This window comes from Melozone crissalis, unplaced genomic scaffold (assembly GCF_028551555.1).
Source record: "Melozone crissalis strain CALT ecotype California unplaced genomic scaffold, PUWL_Pcris_2 ptg000027l_1, whole genome shotgun sequence".
Lineage (NCBI taxonomy): Eukaryota > Metazoa > Chordata > Aves > Passeriformes > Passerellidae > Melozone > Melozone crissalis.
In genome coordinates this window covers 32,860,939-32,874,850 of record NW_026535805.1, presented here as the reverse complement: position 1 = coordinate 32,874,850, position 13,912 = coordinate 32,860,939, and the positions used below count along the sequence as shown (strand labels likewise).

General features: G+C 39.6%; 1 protein-coding gene across 2 annotated transcripts in view; it reads right to left on the bottom strand.

Annotated features, from left to right (window-relative positions):
• Window positions 1-13,912, bottom strand: part of ARFGEF3 (ARFGEF family member 3) — a 91,325-nt gene that overhangs the window by 39,838 nt on the left and 37,575 nt on the right. Inside the window, exons 8-14 of one of the 2 annotated variants that reach the window (XM_054280642.1) lie at window positions 13,833-13,911; window positions 11,858-11,962; window positions 8,827-9,151; window positions 7,374-7,486; window positions 5,723-6,633; window positions 2,348-2,431; window positions 1,027-1,193 (exon numbers count right to left, since the gene is read on the bottom strand). In XM_054280642.1, coding sequence (XP_054136617.1) covers window positions 1,027-1,193; window positions 2,348-2,431; window positions 5,723-6,633; window positions 7,374-7,486; window positions 8,827-9,151; window positions 11,858-11,962; window positions 13,833-13,911 — 1,784 coding nt within the window. The remainder of the gene's footprint in view (window positions 1-1,026; window positions 1,194-2,347; window positions 2,432-5,722; window positions 6,634-7,373; window positions 7,487-8,826; window positions 9,152-11,857; window positions 11,963-13,832; window position 13,912) is intronic. The other variant, XM_054280643.1, reaches the window with a different exon arrangement.

Here is a 13,912-nt window from a genome sequence, read left to right as displayed (position 1 = left end):
GCCTTCTCCTACTGCAGTTAATGCAAGATGCAAATCAGAATGGCAGTTCTTGCACAGTGACAGTGGGACATGCTGATCTCTCGGTATTTCCATGAGGTGGGAGTAGGATCTCAAATCCAATTAAAAGAAGTTGTGGCACCTAACGAGGCCTGCCCAACAACTGGGCCTTTCTTCATTGAACAGTCATCACAGATGAACTGGTGTCCAATTATTTGTCAGAATGATCTCTAAGAATACTTTGGTCATGCTCAGGCCTGTTGTGCACACTGAATCCTCCAGAGAATCTCATGAGCCACAGATCTGCACTTGATATGCTGCAGAACACACCAGAACTAAGGATGATGTTAAACTCCATTTGGTTTTGAGATTATGTAGATTATAAATTCCCTTACACTGGAAGTTCAGCAATAATTATATATTTTGACACCTTTTTTATTTTTTACATATATTTCATATATAAACTAATTTTTTTTTGTTTTTCAGAAAACTGAACAAATGTCTCTTGGGCAACTATGTTGAAAAACATGGATCCATGTTTTCAAAGCTCGAAGGAAGCAAGAAATGGAGGAATTCCAGGTGTAAAAAAAATCATAATTTCACATTACTAAGACCTACTTATTTTTCACTTTAACTTCTCATGTCTTCATCTACAGAAATTCAAATTAAATATTAGGCAAAAAAAACCAGTTGCAAGATGAACATATGTTCATGCACATTGTCAAGAGACAATACTTGTCATATCACATGATGCTAATCTATTCTGAAAATAGCTTAACCATCAAAATGACTGCGACCTTAATGACAATCAGTAAGCAGCATTCCTTCCCACCAAATCACAGAGTAATTCAGATGCACGACACTTATCATGCAAGATTCATAAGCAGCTTGGAGAACGCTTCATTTGCAATTACTATTTCTCCACTTAGCAAGCAGCCTGAAGGTTTTATGTGTGGGCTGGTTTATGTGAAAGGAAGCAAAATAAATTTTCATTTTTTAAAAACAATGATCCCATATTCCCCAACTCACCAGCAACACGGGGGCTTGGGCAGGCTTCTTCCTGTAGTAATCTGAGTTTGCCAATTTTAGGTTGAGCAGCAAAGTGTAATGTGATACCACATAGAGACTGTCTGCATTCATCAGAGTCTGGAAGTTGAAATTTAGGTTTCCCTCAAATCCTGGTGAGTGCATCATACCTAACAAAAACACCATGTGAGCTCTCATATTTTACACAGATTTTTCCTGGAAAAAATATCAGAAACTATCCCTAGCATTTTGGCAGCAACAGATTGCTAGAATAGTTAATGAATCATCAGTAGAAATTGCTCTACTAAACATACTAGAGTAGGGAATAGAAAAATAAGTAGTTCATCTAGAATGCAAGACAAACTGAACACTCCAGTCACAGTCCAGCAAAACAACGTGCTAAATTTGAAATAAGCAAGGAGCACCAGCATTTACTGGGATGACTGTCATGTATAAAGCAAAGGGCAGGATACATCTGCAATGCTAACTGGAAAAGTGAGGTGCAAAGGAGTAGACCCAAAGCCTGTGTACTTAAATGAAAATACACTGCACCAAATGGTGCTAATGAGATTAACAGCCCTTTTAACTCCCTAGTAAACCCATTCTGGCAAAGTCATTTGCTGGATGGGGACTGGAGTGCTCCACACCTCACAAGATCAGTCTGTAATCATCATTCTCTCCATGGCCTAGAGGTATGTGGACAAATATCTGGGGCCAAGCTGGCTGGAACTAGTTACAACTTCAAGCCCTATTTATTTCATACAAGGCCTACTTTCTAAATGGCTGAGCACTTGCACTTCTGTCAGACCCAGAAACCACCAGAAAGAACTCACTAGTCCTGAAAACACTATTTGTATGAAGCCTACAACCATGCTCAATGGCCCAATCCCTTCTTCCCATGGATGTCAAATCGCTGACCTACTGGTAGAAAAATATCAATCAAGTATGAGCAACACCTAATTGAATCCCCATGATCTGTAGTCTGAACCATGAAAAAACCAGAAACACCAGATCCACCCACATAACTCAGTGTTTCATGGTTTTCACATCAACTGTGAAATCCATTCATATAATGTCAATTAGGGAATATTAAGAAGTCAGCTTTACCCTAAAGGAATGTTTGAAATGGAACAAAAACCAGCTTCCAAGGTTAGTTACATGATGAAGCAAAGCTGTGTCATTTGTTAACGGCTGCAGTGGTTTACTGTGAATATACTCCTCCCACCATAAAGCTCATACCTCTTAGACAAAATACAACAAACCATTAACAGTAAAAAAATAAAAAAAAATCCACACACAGAAAAGAAGCAAATGTTTTTCTTGCCTCGTGAGGGTTTGAAAGCTCTGTGCTGCTGCCTTCTCGGACTTTCCACTGTCGTCACTTTGGGGGCGTGGATAAGGTGAGTAACTGTTTGAGGGTGGATTTAGAAAGACAGTAACTGTTCCAGGGTGGGTCTAAAAAATGAATATCTGTTCAAGGGAGCAACCTTTGTGGAAGAAGGGTGATAGGGCTGGCCACAAACCACACCCACACAGGCTGGCATTGCTTGGGGTAGATTTCTCATGGTGAATGTCAACAGAATGTCAGCTTTACCTAGTACCAAAACTGCAACCATGTGCTTGAAAGTACCCTGCCAGTAGCTCTAGTGATTTCTTCATCACTGAAAACAAAGATGCATCTCAACACTCTGTCAGATGGAGGATCATGATATTGATGTAGATATCTCATCTCACATTGGCTTTTTGTCTTATCTCTCTTAAATATGTACCTAGGGGACTAGAATCTGCTAGAGTAATAAAAATCTCAGAGGTGCATGTAAAAGTAAAAAAACAAAAAACAAAAAAACAAAAAACAAAAAACCCCAACAACAAAAAATCCCAACCAAACAAAAAAGCCCATTTTATTTTACATCAAAATGTTTAAAAAAATGTGCAACCTCCTTTACAAGATTGCAATTAAAAAGGAAGGTGTAGAAGTGCACAGAAAAGTTGATAATCTGCTGAGGGTATGTATTTGAGCACTAAAAAGTGTTGGGGAAAAATATGTTCCTTAACTTCCTCTAAAATATGGGAAAACAAACAACTGCCTTTGTGAGATGCTGAGATCACAGAAACAGAAGATAAGATTATACCTACCAGCATAAAAACCTTCTCTCTAAAAAGCATGGAATCAAAACTCTAGATGGGCTAACTTACTCCTAAGTTTAGAGTTAACCAACTTAATTGCAAATTTTATTTTCACTACAACACTGTTTAGCTGACTACATCTTTTTCATGTTTATCTCAGCAGTGCCTTAAATTCCTACCTCCATTCATTGCCTTTCAATCCTATGAAAACATGCTAATTTTGAAATGCTATCTATATAAGGACCTGGCTCGAAGGAAAAAATACTGAATTGTATTATTCTTCCAAAGTTTAAGAAAAATTGAGAAATTAAACAAAGCAGTTAAATAAGGTCTCCCAGAAACACAAAAATACTGCTTTTGTACTGACTGGTCTCAGAACTGCATCTATGTCTTTTCTCAACTCAAATCTTTACCAACTCTCAAATTTCTCCATGTATTTTTCAAGAATTATACTATTATTTTCATGAATAAATGTTGTATATACATGAATAAATTTTGTTTATCTTGAATGGGATCAATCCCTCTAGCTTCATCATCTAATCAGTACCTTGACCAGCTGGTGCTAATCAAGGACTCCTAAAGTAAGGGCCTACACATTGTTCAGAGAGGCAGATCAAACTGGTGTCTCAGAAGCTCTCCAGGGGACTTCTCACCCCCTGACATTTGATTCAAATTTCCTAAGTCTCTCTCTCTGAAGGTTTTCAAACTCATGGCTCTCTCACCTACACAGGAGCACAAGTTCTCACCTCGGGAGGACTGATAGACATTTGCTTAAGATCTGAGGTCCAAGTTAAGGGACTGTTTCAGCTGGAATGAGTCTCATTCCAGGTGTCCAACTGAAACAGGAATTGCCCAGATCTTATGAAAGCATAAAAGTACAACCCTGCAACAGCCACAGCTTCATGAAAACTCCAGGATACCTCTTCCAGGCTGTCTTAATACAGTGACTTGCAACTCCATTCTTCCACGATTCCTTACTGAATGGTGTCTTTTACAAGTACTTCGCAAAATCCATCTGGAAACGTGGTGTACATTTTTAAAGTACAGATTTAGCCACACGGTGGCTTTCTTAGAAAAGTGAATGGTCTCTCTCAATAATCTAAGTCCAAGACTAGGTATCTTTTTTAAGATATACAAACCACAAACAATGGATTTAATGCAAAAATTGAGTTATACTCTTCCACTTTTCTCACTGTATTACTCATACTGAATGCCAAGAAAAGCTATGTTTAGCCTTAAAATCTAGAATTCTCCTAGGTCCACATCTTCTAAAGCCTTAAAAGCACTCTATAAAGACTTTACAGACAAAAGGGAAAAGAAGTGGCATACTCATTCATGCACAAGGAAACAGGTGCACAAAGGTATGAATTAGAGGTCTAGCACTGGTCTTTCATCATAACCTCAAGATTACTATTTTCCAGGAAAAAAGAAATACCTGTGACAGAAAGGGTGTTCTTGAGCCACTCAATTAGGAAAGTAGTGCACATTAGTGCCTCTTTTAAGGTATTTCCTTTCTGTGATGTAAAATAGCCAATGTTTCTTAAGAATACCATTTATGATCTTCCTGAGTTAAGGTTTACTTGGGTATCATTTAAACAGGATATCAAGAATATCATCTTATTCACCCAGCTTCATATCTAAATTATGCTGTATGATGATGGGAAAAGTCCTTCTGACTCTACATGAGTTTAATGTGTGTGAGAGAGCATAAATGAATGAAGCAATGATTAGGAGACGAGCAATAGGAAAGGCAAATGCAGTAAAGTAAGTTAAATAAACAGACATATTTTAGCAAACATTTTCATTTTGGCCACTGTCAGGAAAGCAAAATCCTTCTAAAAATATATATTTAAACACATTTTAAATATGCTATCAACAGGACAAACTAGACTTTGCATGACTTTTTTTGTTTGTTTGACAGGTTGAGATCCCAACTGTTCTAATCATTAAAGAACAGAAGATAGGCAGATCTTAATTTTTGTCTTGGTCTGGGCTTTGAGCTTTGCACTTCCTGTCATATTAGACAGCAACATTATGAAAAACAAAAGAGTGAAGACAAACTCCCCTCTTTCTCTATTCTTTCTAGAGCTTACTGCTGCAGAATTGTTACTACCCTCTTTGTGAGGCTGGCATTACTAATAATAACAGTGCAGTGATGTACTAAGCTACTCATATGTCATTGCAAACAGGTGATGGGATGTCCCACACCTCTCTCATGCTAAGGTGCAACCCCGACCTCTCTTTAGTGACACCATGCGCAAAGCTTCTCAACAGAGCTTCACAAACCTGCAAAGAGGTATCTTGCTACAACAAACTCCATTTCTTTATTGATTCAGGACATAATCCAGAGCCTGCTAAGAGTCAATGGATTTACCTCCCTTTGGATCACTGCCTGCATACTCAATTTGCTTTGCCTTAAATGAAGTATGTTCCTGTGGAGGAATGTATGGTGTAAAGCCCAAACCTCCTCATTCTGGGTATGTTCTCTGAAGATGAAATCCTACAAGGGAATCTGTGTACAGTGCAGTTAGAGTGTGCATGCTGGTTAGACAGTAAATATTTGCTTGCAAACCTGAGCAGAATGTTGAAGAGAAGCTCTGCAGCGCTCCATCCACTTCTTCTATGCTGGGAAGAGCTATAAGCCTAGGAAGAAGTGCTTCAAGTGACTGGATGAAGAGCCGTGCACTGTGCTGGTCTGCTTCTTGGCTCTTCAGCAGCTTCAGAGAGAGAGCAGCAGTGCGTAAGGACCTGTGACCCGGGCAATCCCGTGGGGTCTGCTCCTCATCAGCCAGGGAACAATTGTCAGAGCCTATGTCTGAGACATCAGACCTGCCCGAATCCTTTTCTGCTGCCATGGAATACTGGTCACATGAATCAAACTCAGTCCTAGAAAGGTCCTGGTCATCTACACTGAAGTTACTTTCACTGTATCTGGATCCATAGGACCGGGTCTTGCAGTCAACTGATAAAAAGTTAGTTATATCTGGATAGACTATGGTGTGGCTTCTTTGAACAACATCTGGCTGGTCAATGGTTTCTGACTCTGGTTCTCTATAATGAATCTCTTTGCTTTCATGTCCAGCTGGAGAGGGCAGGGAGTTTTTTGGATTTTCTGGATTATCCTCTGGAGTTGTTTGTCCCATATCCCCTTCCAAAGTAGTCTGACCAGTGTCTGTGGTAACGCTAATGCTGATATCAGGACTCTTCTCATTTCCTGATTCCCAGGCAGGGTTCTCTGAGGACAGGATGCGTCTCTGCCACCTGAAGTCAGCATCATTGATCTCCATGGAGTCCCTGCTTGTCTCGGTCCCATCCTTCAATTCTTCCAAACGCTGGAGCAGCAGCTGGATCTGCTCTTCACTAAGACCCCTCCCTTGGCTCAGCTCATCTAACGCTCCAAGCAGGGCAAAGACACAGGACACTGAAGCATAGCACGCTTCAATACCGCCTTTGATGCACGCTTCCGTCATCCCATCCATGATACTACAATCAACACAGAGAGTATTTAAGTGATGAATGCAACATGCATGGTGAGCATGTCACTGTCATTCAACACCATCTGTCCATAACCAGGAAAAAAAAGAAGTGAACTTATCCTTTAAGGTTATTCCTGAGAAAGACAATTAGTGTAAGAACAAACTATTAAGTCTCCCATGCAAACATGGTCATTCTGTAAAGGGAGTGCCAACAAGGGAAAGTCACCATGCACTCACACCACCATACACAGCATGTTCTCTCGTACAGACATGCACTTAACTAAAAAAATCTCAACACCCAGCTGAACTAAATTTAAAGGCCATCTGTATCCTGAAAATGATCTTATGTACAAGATATGATCTTTATAAGAACCGAGAACCCTTCCTGCTCAACGTGACGATGTTTAAATTTTCTATGACCTCCTTTGACTTCATCTTGAAAATATACCTCTAAAAAAACACACATTAATTTTACTGCAAGTTTAAGGGCACATACTCAAAAATTTTCAGCTGTAAACTAACATATTTGGGAATTCTGGCAAACTCAACAAGGTAGTTATCTATGCCTTTAAAAACAGGCCCAGACTGATGACAAACCAAGCAAGAGCTTTTACACCTTTTCCATTCTCAGAGCTTGTTTAACCAGGCAGATACCCTGGCTCATACTGGGTATGCTCCTGAACTGCTTATGTGCTCTGTGTGCAAGAGTTTAAGACAGAAGAGGCTAAAGGAGGAAACAAAGCGTACAGCTTGAGAAGATCCAGATGGGACTTTCTTTTAGAAATAGACCTCTTCTTGGATTCTGACTCAGAAGAGCAGGGCCCTGCCAAATCACAAAGCTGCCGAGGACTGCCAAGTATCTGAAAGGAAAAGAAACAGAAGTAAGTAGAAGATTATCTAAGCATTATTTAAATACAATAAATAAGTCATAATTCTATCAAGTCTAAGGTAAGCACTGCTGTAATTTCTCGCAGCAAATGAAAATGGACAGTCATGCTCTACCTATTAAAGCTACCTTTCCTCTTTTTAGACACAGAAAAGCAAGTAAAGCAGAATATTCAGCAAGAATCACATTTAGAATGTTCTCCAGTGCTTTACATTTTTAGCTCATTTTTTCACCTGATACTGCACACAAGACAATTTTTATGCCTACATACGTATTTTTTATTATAGTTTATACCAAAGGAGACCTCTCTCCTCAGCCACCTAGTTACACAATTATGGAGTCATGCGAAGATAGGCAAAGTGATTCCTTCAGACTCAACCTGCTAGGTGGCACCTTGTGAATGCCCACCAGGAAATACAAACAAGCATGTATTAATAAGCCCAAAGAAGCAAGAGGTGTGTCCTGCACAAAACAACATTAGGCTTAGCTTTTCCTAAAACTTCAGTTATCATTTTGCTATTGTATAAAATTAGAGAAAGACAGTGACAGAATGACTCCCAGTTTAGACAGGAACCTAGTGGGTGGCTGTGTGGCGTTAAGATTCTTCAGAAATAGAACAGCCTAGGTATGCACAAGCTAGATGAAAAATTCTCTAGGAGATAGCACTATTTCTACAAATTACATAAATTTCTTTGTTTTCCACAACATGAGAAGAAAGGTGCCCATGTGGAATAGAAAAGTCCGTAATTTCAGCTAGTGCTGAAACAAGTATCCCAGTGTTCCACTTCTAGTGCTTTCAGAGACACTGGGCAAGAGGCCAGAATGGACTGGTCTTGAAAGGGCTTCTTAAGCCACTGGCAGCTTTCTTGTATCTATTCAAAAAAGCTCCAAGAAACTGGATTTCAAAAACCGGGCATGTAATCAAAGCATATATTCACCTTCATGCCTGGAAACCAGACTGTGAGGATGTGTCTGGGGAAAGATGCCAAAGAAGTGGCAAACCGGATTGTTATGCTATATCTCACCCAAAAGAGCAGTTGTGACTCAGTGATAGGATCTGCTCCATGCAGCACCACAGCACGAGCACTGATGGAGTGCCACAGTAGCTTGTACTATGGAGACACACAGCTATTACAACTGCATCAAACTATCTGTCAGAGTGGTGCCGCTGTACCAGCTGTGCTCAGAAAGGACAAGTTCAACATCCCTAGGTGGGAAGGTTTGAAATGCATTGGTGTGCACATATCAGCAAAACTTACTGTTAAATAAACACTTTGTTTTACATGCCTGGATTTGCACATGTGATTGTCCTACCTCTTTCATAATTTTGATGGCTTCTACTCGATGTTGAGGTGGTGGGTAAAGCAACATGCGGTGATACAGAGACTGTAGCACAGGCTTCATGGATTCCACTGACCCCACCAGTCGAACCAGTTCTGCTGCAATATAATATATGGTCCGTGCAACGGGCCCACTAAGGGCAGGGGCCGTGGAAGAACAACCTGAACCCCGGCCATGATCAGAGATCCCTGAGGAAGGGGAATCAGCCTCAAGGCAGACGCTGCTGTGGGCAGAGGTGATAGTTTTATCATGGATTGGATTTCCCAGGATTACTATTAGGGCTGGACACAGTTGCTTCCTGAGAAAGAGAAAAGCAGCAGATGGTAACTAGAAAAAAAATATTCTTACAAGAACAGATTGAAAATAGCCCATGGTTAAATGAGATACATACTCTTGTTTTAATGATCAGTCAAACAGCAGTGGTTAGATAGAAAAACAAATTATGCCAGGCTTTTTTCATCTCTCAATCATCAGCATGCTAGTCCATATGGAAAGATCTCTGTGTGCTGTAGAAACATAGCAGTGATTTTGCAAGTTCATATTGCTCCACAGTGCTGTCCCTTTGCAGGATAGCATGCCTGCCTCTTTCACCAGCTGCAGCCCATCACAAAGTAGAAATTCTAGACTTTCACTGCTCAGTGTCTCTTTTTCAATTCACCTTGGGAGCTTTAAAAAAACCTGACTAAACAAGAACTAATCTATGTTAACTAGAAGGGTGGATGTTCCATCGCGGAACTGCACATGCATTATTTTAGTAAGCACCCTTAGTTGTGAGCATCTGTTTGGCTGTCTTTTGAGAACACAATGAAAGCCCTGTACAATAACTCACAGTCTACACTATACTACATATATGTCACTATACAGTAAATACCCATCCTTCCTTCAACTGTCTCACACTCATGTTAAGTGATTCAACACCAGCAGATCACTCCTCTGTGGAACCAAAGCCAGCTCAGCACTTTGCTCCATTAGCTGCTATTTCAGCTTTGCACTCACACACTTGACATTTTACTTCAGTCTGCAAGACCTTAATTTAAGAAGTCAAGTGCTGCATGAGAATGAGTCCCAAATCTGGTTTTCACCCACGTCTCAGAGGTTCAAGCAAGTACCTAGAGCAAGCACCCAATTTCAAGTAACAATTCATAAAACACATCCTCAGAGGTAACTACATTTTATTTTCTCAAGGTTTTATGCAGTCTAGAATTTTCATTGCTTCTCTTAACAAGATATCTGAAACAGCTCAGCTTCCCAAGTCATGGAAAGAAAACCAGCTTTTAATAGGAAATCAGATAATTTAAATCTGTTTATTCCATTTATTTCTCCAATGAAGTAAATTTCAAAACATAACAATTTACTGCTTAAGAAATATGCCTGTCTCAAAGCAGGCATAATCACAGGTTGCAACAACAATATATTCCCCACATATCTTAATCCTGTCAAAGTGTTTCTGTATCAAACTATGGAGAACACTGTCAACACACAGAGCTAAATCTTCCCTATCTGCTCCCTTCTTTATCTTCTTTGGGAACTGATTACAAACTGTCTGTCAGAGTGAAAGCTGTGTGCATGTAGGCAACAGCTCCTTAAAGAATAAGGACAGCTACCAGTTTGCATCACAACCTCACCAGACAGGTAATGTATTAGTGCATACAAAATGTTCAAAATTATGTTTGCAGTTTAAACTGTTTCATATCTACCTAGTGTTTTAGGGTTTTTTTTCCCCCACTTAAGCAGGTAGCTGAGGTATGCATGTTCATTCCTTGGCAGCAGCGCAGGTTATGAAGTCCCACCCTGATGGCTTGCCCTCATGGTACACAGCTACAGACACAAACACCTGTAGATTTGCAGCATAAACTGGATCACCAAAAGGATGTAAATTGAAAATAAAACAGGAAGTTTTTTTCTTTTAACTGAGATAATTTCAGTGACCTTGCTCACAGGATGGCCCCACAGTCTGTCACATGAGCAGAAAAAAAGGGCTGGGTGAAATTCAAAGGCAGAAACTTCTGAAGTGAATCTGCCATGGGACAGAGAGTTCTGCTCTTATGTTAGACCTCCAAGAGGCCTCAGCACTGGGTCCTTGTGTCACACTGCCAAGTGTTACCAGTCTGAACACCTCTCAGTTAGGCAGCCACTGATGTTCCTGGGACAGCAGGGGAGTTATGGGTGCCTCTACATGTTCCACCTTTAGAACTGGGCCCAAGTCAATCACTTCAGTTTCAAAAATTACAGGGTAAAAACACAAAAACCACACTTGTCATTAACAGTCACATATATCATTCCTTAATAAAATCACCTGACAAGGTCAAAAGATGGGCACAGACTGCAAGGAACTGCATATTAGTTACATTCTTGCTTTATTAATATGACTCAATTATCCACAGGCTATAAAAACCCCACTATTTCAATCACAAGGAAAGCAGGATTATTTCAGGTGCTTTGATGTGATGGTATCAATTTAGATGTAGATACGAACACCAAAGATATCAAGCCTTCCTGGTAAAGTGCACTTAAAAGGAGAAATTCTTGATAAAATAGAAGCAACATTAAGACTATTCGGCCTCAAACTTTACACAACAATGCAGGTCATAATAAGCATTTCTGGTCACCGGCACACATTTGACATTAATTTTGCTTATCTTCCTTTGTTATTGTATCAGAACATTAAGAATCTCAACAGTACTCTCCTACAACAAGCAGAGCATCTCTGTGTTCAATGCCACACACAAATCCAAACTATTGCAGAAAGCATAAGAGGTTTTCTGTTCTGGCTAAATCCATTAGACCTCATTACAGTGATAATTCACTACCAGGATTTAATGTGGCAGCTGAGCAGGCAGTCCTAACCAATTTTATATGAGGCACAGAAAGAACTGATAGTAGGTTAACTGCAAGCTCTGCTCACACCTGGAGACTTTTTACAGGTTTTTTTGCAAGGCTGGGAGGAATGGGTCCTTTTACATTTACAAACTGAGTATTTGCATTAGTCTTCAGATGTACTCACCATATTAGATCAGTGAATCCTTTGTGCTGGTGCATGCTGGGGGAGGAGCTGTTCAGCATGGAGAGGATACACTCCAAGTAAAGAAGCTGAAGTTGACGATTGTCACTGGCAAAGAAAAGATGCCATTCACATCATATTAAAACAGACTACTTAATTTTCTAAAATAACCACATTAGTTCACTTGAAAATTATACCATAATTTACAGCAGTGATTTATTTTACTTCTTTCTGTCAATTTACAATGGCGTGATCACCTGCATCATCCCACTTATTTTGCACTGATTGCATGCAGTGATCTACTGCATTAAAAAAAAAAGGTGAAAAAATAGGAAGAATAAAACCCAAATAACTACTCAAATTCAATCTAAAATCTTGAGAAGGAATCTTAAACAGAGGAAAAGGAGAAAATAGAACATTTTGGACTATTGGATAGTTTCTTCAGGCAATCTGAAGCATGTTTAGGCTATTCTGTTCTGGTTATTTTTTCTTCTTGGTGACAGCCACAACGGTCAAAAGTTAATATCTCCAAGCAGAAAGTCACACAGTAACACGGCTACCTTTCAGGGCCTTACCAGTAACTCTGTCAGAACCATAAACTCAAAGAAAGCTTCATGAGAAGGAATATTAAAGAACCTGTGGACAACTGGAACTGGTACACTTGTAACATGCACCGTGCCTGCCCCTACTCATAACATCAGCTGTGGGATCCAGGAGACAAGCAAGGCTGAGGTCACCTTACTAAAGGAGCACTCCATGGCAAGTGTACCCACAATATGGTTTTCACTCCTAAGAAAACCAGGATTTAATAACTCTCTTTCGGTCAGAGATGAGAGCTGGAGGAACGCACTTTCTGATATGACTGTAGGTCAAGAAAGCTGTAAAGAATGGATTTATCTGAATTGAAATTAAGGAGTGAGAAACATCTGGTTTTCTGTCACTGCCTGAGTTCCTTTTCATGTTCACATACATGAATTTGTATCCAAGTACAACAATACCTGTTTCACATGCCATAGAGAAAACCCTGAATCCTGAGGCTCAAAGCTGGATTTTTAACTCTGTGGTATAGAGGGTTGAAAACTGCTGGCCTCTTATATATTTTAAAGGTGATAGATTTTTCCTCACAACAGCCTACACCTATCTGGAAAGATACATGCATTCCAGGTACAGATGCCTTCTTTCCCAACAGCTTTTCTTACAATGTGTCTTAATGCAGATGATCATCCCCTTAGAGTTGACACTTGCATGAGAATGCACAGGGCATCTCTGCACTCTTGATTTTATTTTCCCAGATGCTGACACTGATTAAATAATGCTAAGTAAGGCATTCCTCTGTAATCCTGCTGTTATTAGAGAGACTTATGGGAAGAAAGTCTGCAAAAGAACTGCACATAGATGCCTGTGCTATCTTTGCCTCTGGTAGTTTCTGAAAATTGCACAGCATATAACATACTTCCTGTCCATAACAACCACATTTTAGAAGTTAAGATCATACATTTTCAAGTAGGTAGAGTGTATGATATTCCTAAATCGGAGGAATTCTTTGATAACACAAATTACTGCAATTGGATAAAGCCTGTCTAAGAAGGACCGATTTATTAATTCTGAGTATAATATCTGTTAGGTCTCTCCATGGCTCTTGTAATTGTTATTCTCTCTATGATGGTTCTTCCAGCTAGAAAAGAAATTAGTATTATTAGTATTTTGTATTAGTATTTTGCTGTTGTATGGAAGTTACCTACAGATTAGATTTACTGGAAGCTCTGTAAAGCTGAACAATGCACGAAGAAGGCTAATTAGCTCCTCATTTCAAGCAAGGATTAAATTAATGCATCATGAACAATACTTTCTCTAGCAAACACCTCATTTAAGCACAGCTTTGCTCCATAATTCCAGAACTTCAACAGCACAATCACATGCATCAGTGAAACTCTCAACCTCCAGGTAATAAATAAAATTATAAACTTAAATAACTCACTTTATGACAGCCTGGAGCTTCTCACAGAGTACAGTGAGGACAGATACAACATCATCACAAAGAGACTCAGTTGAAGCACC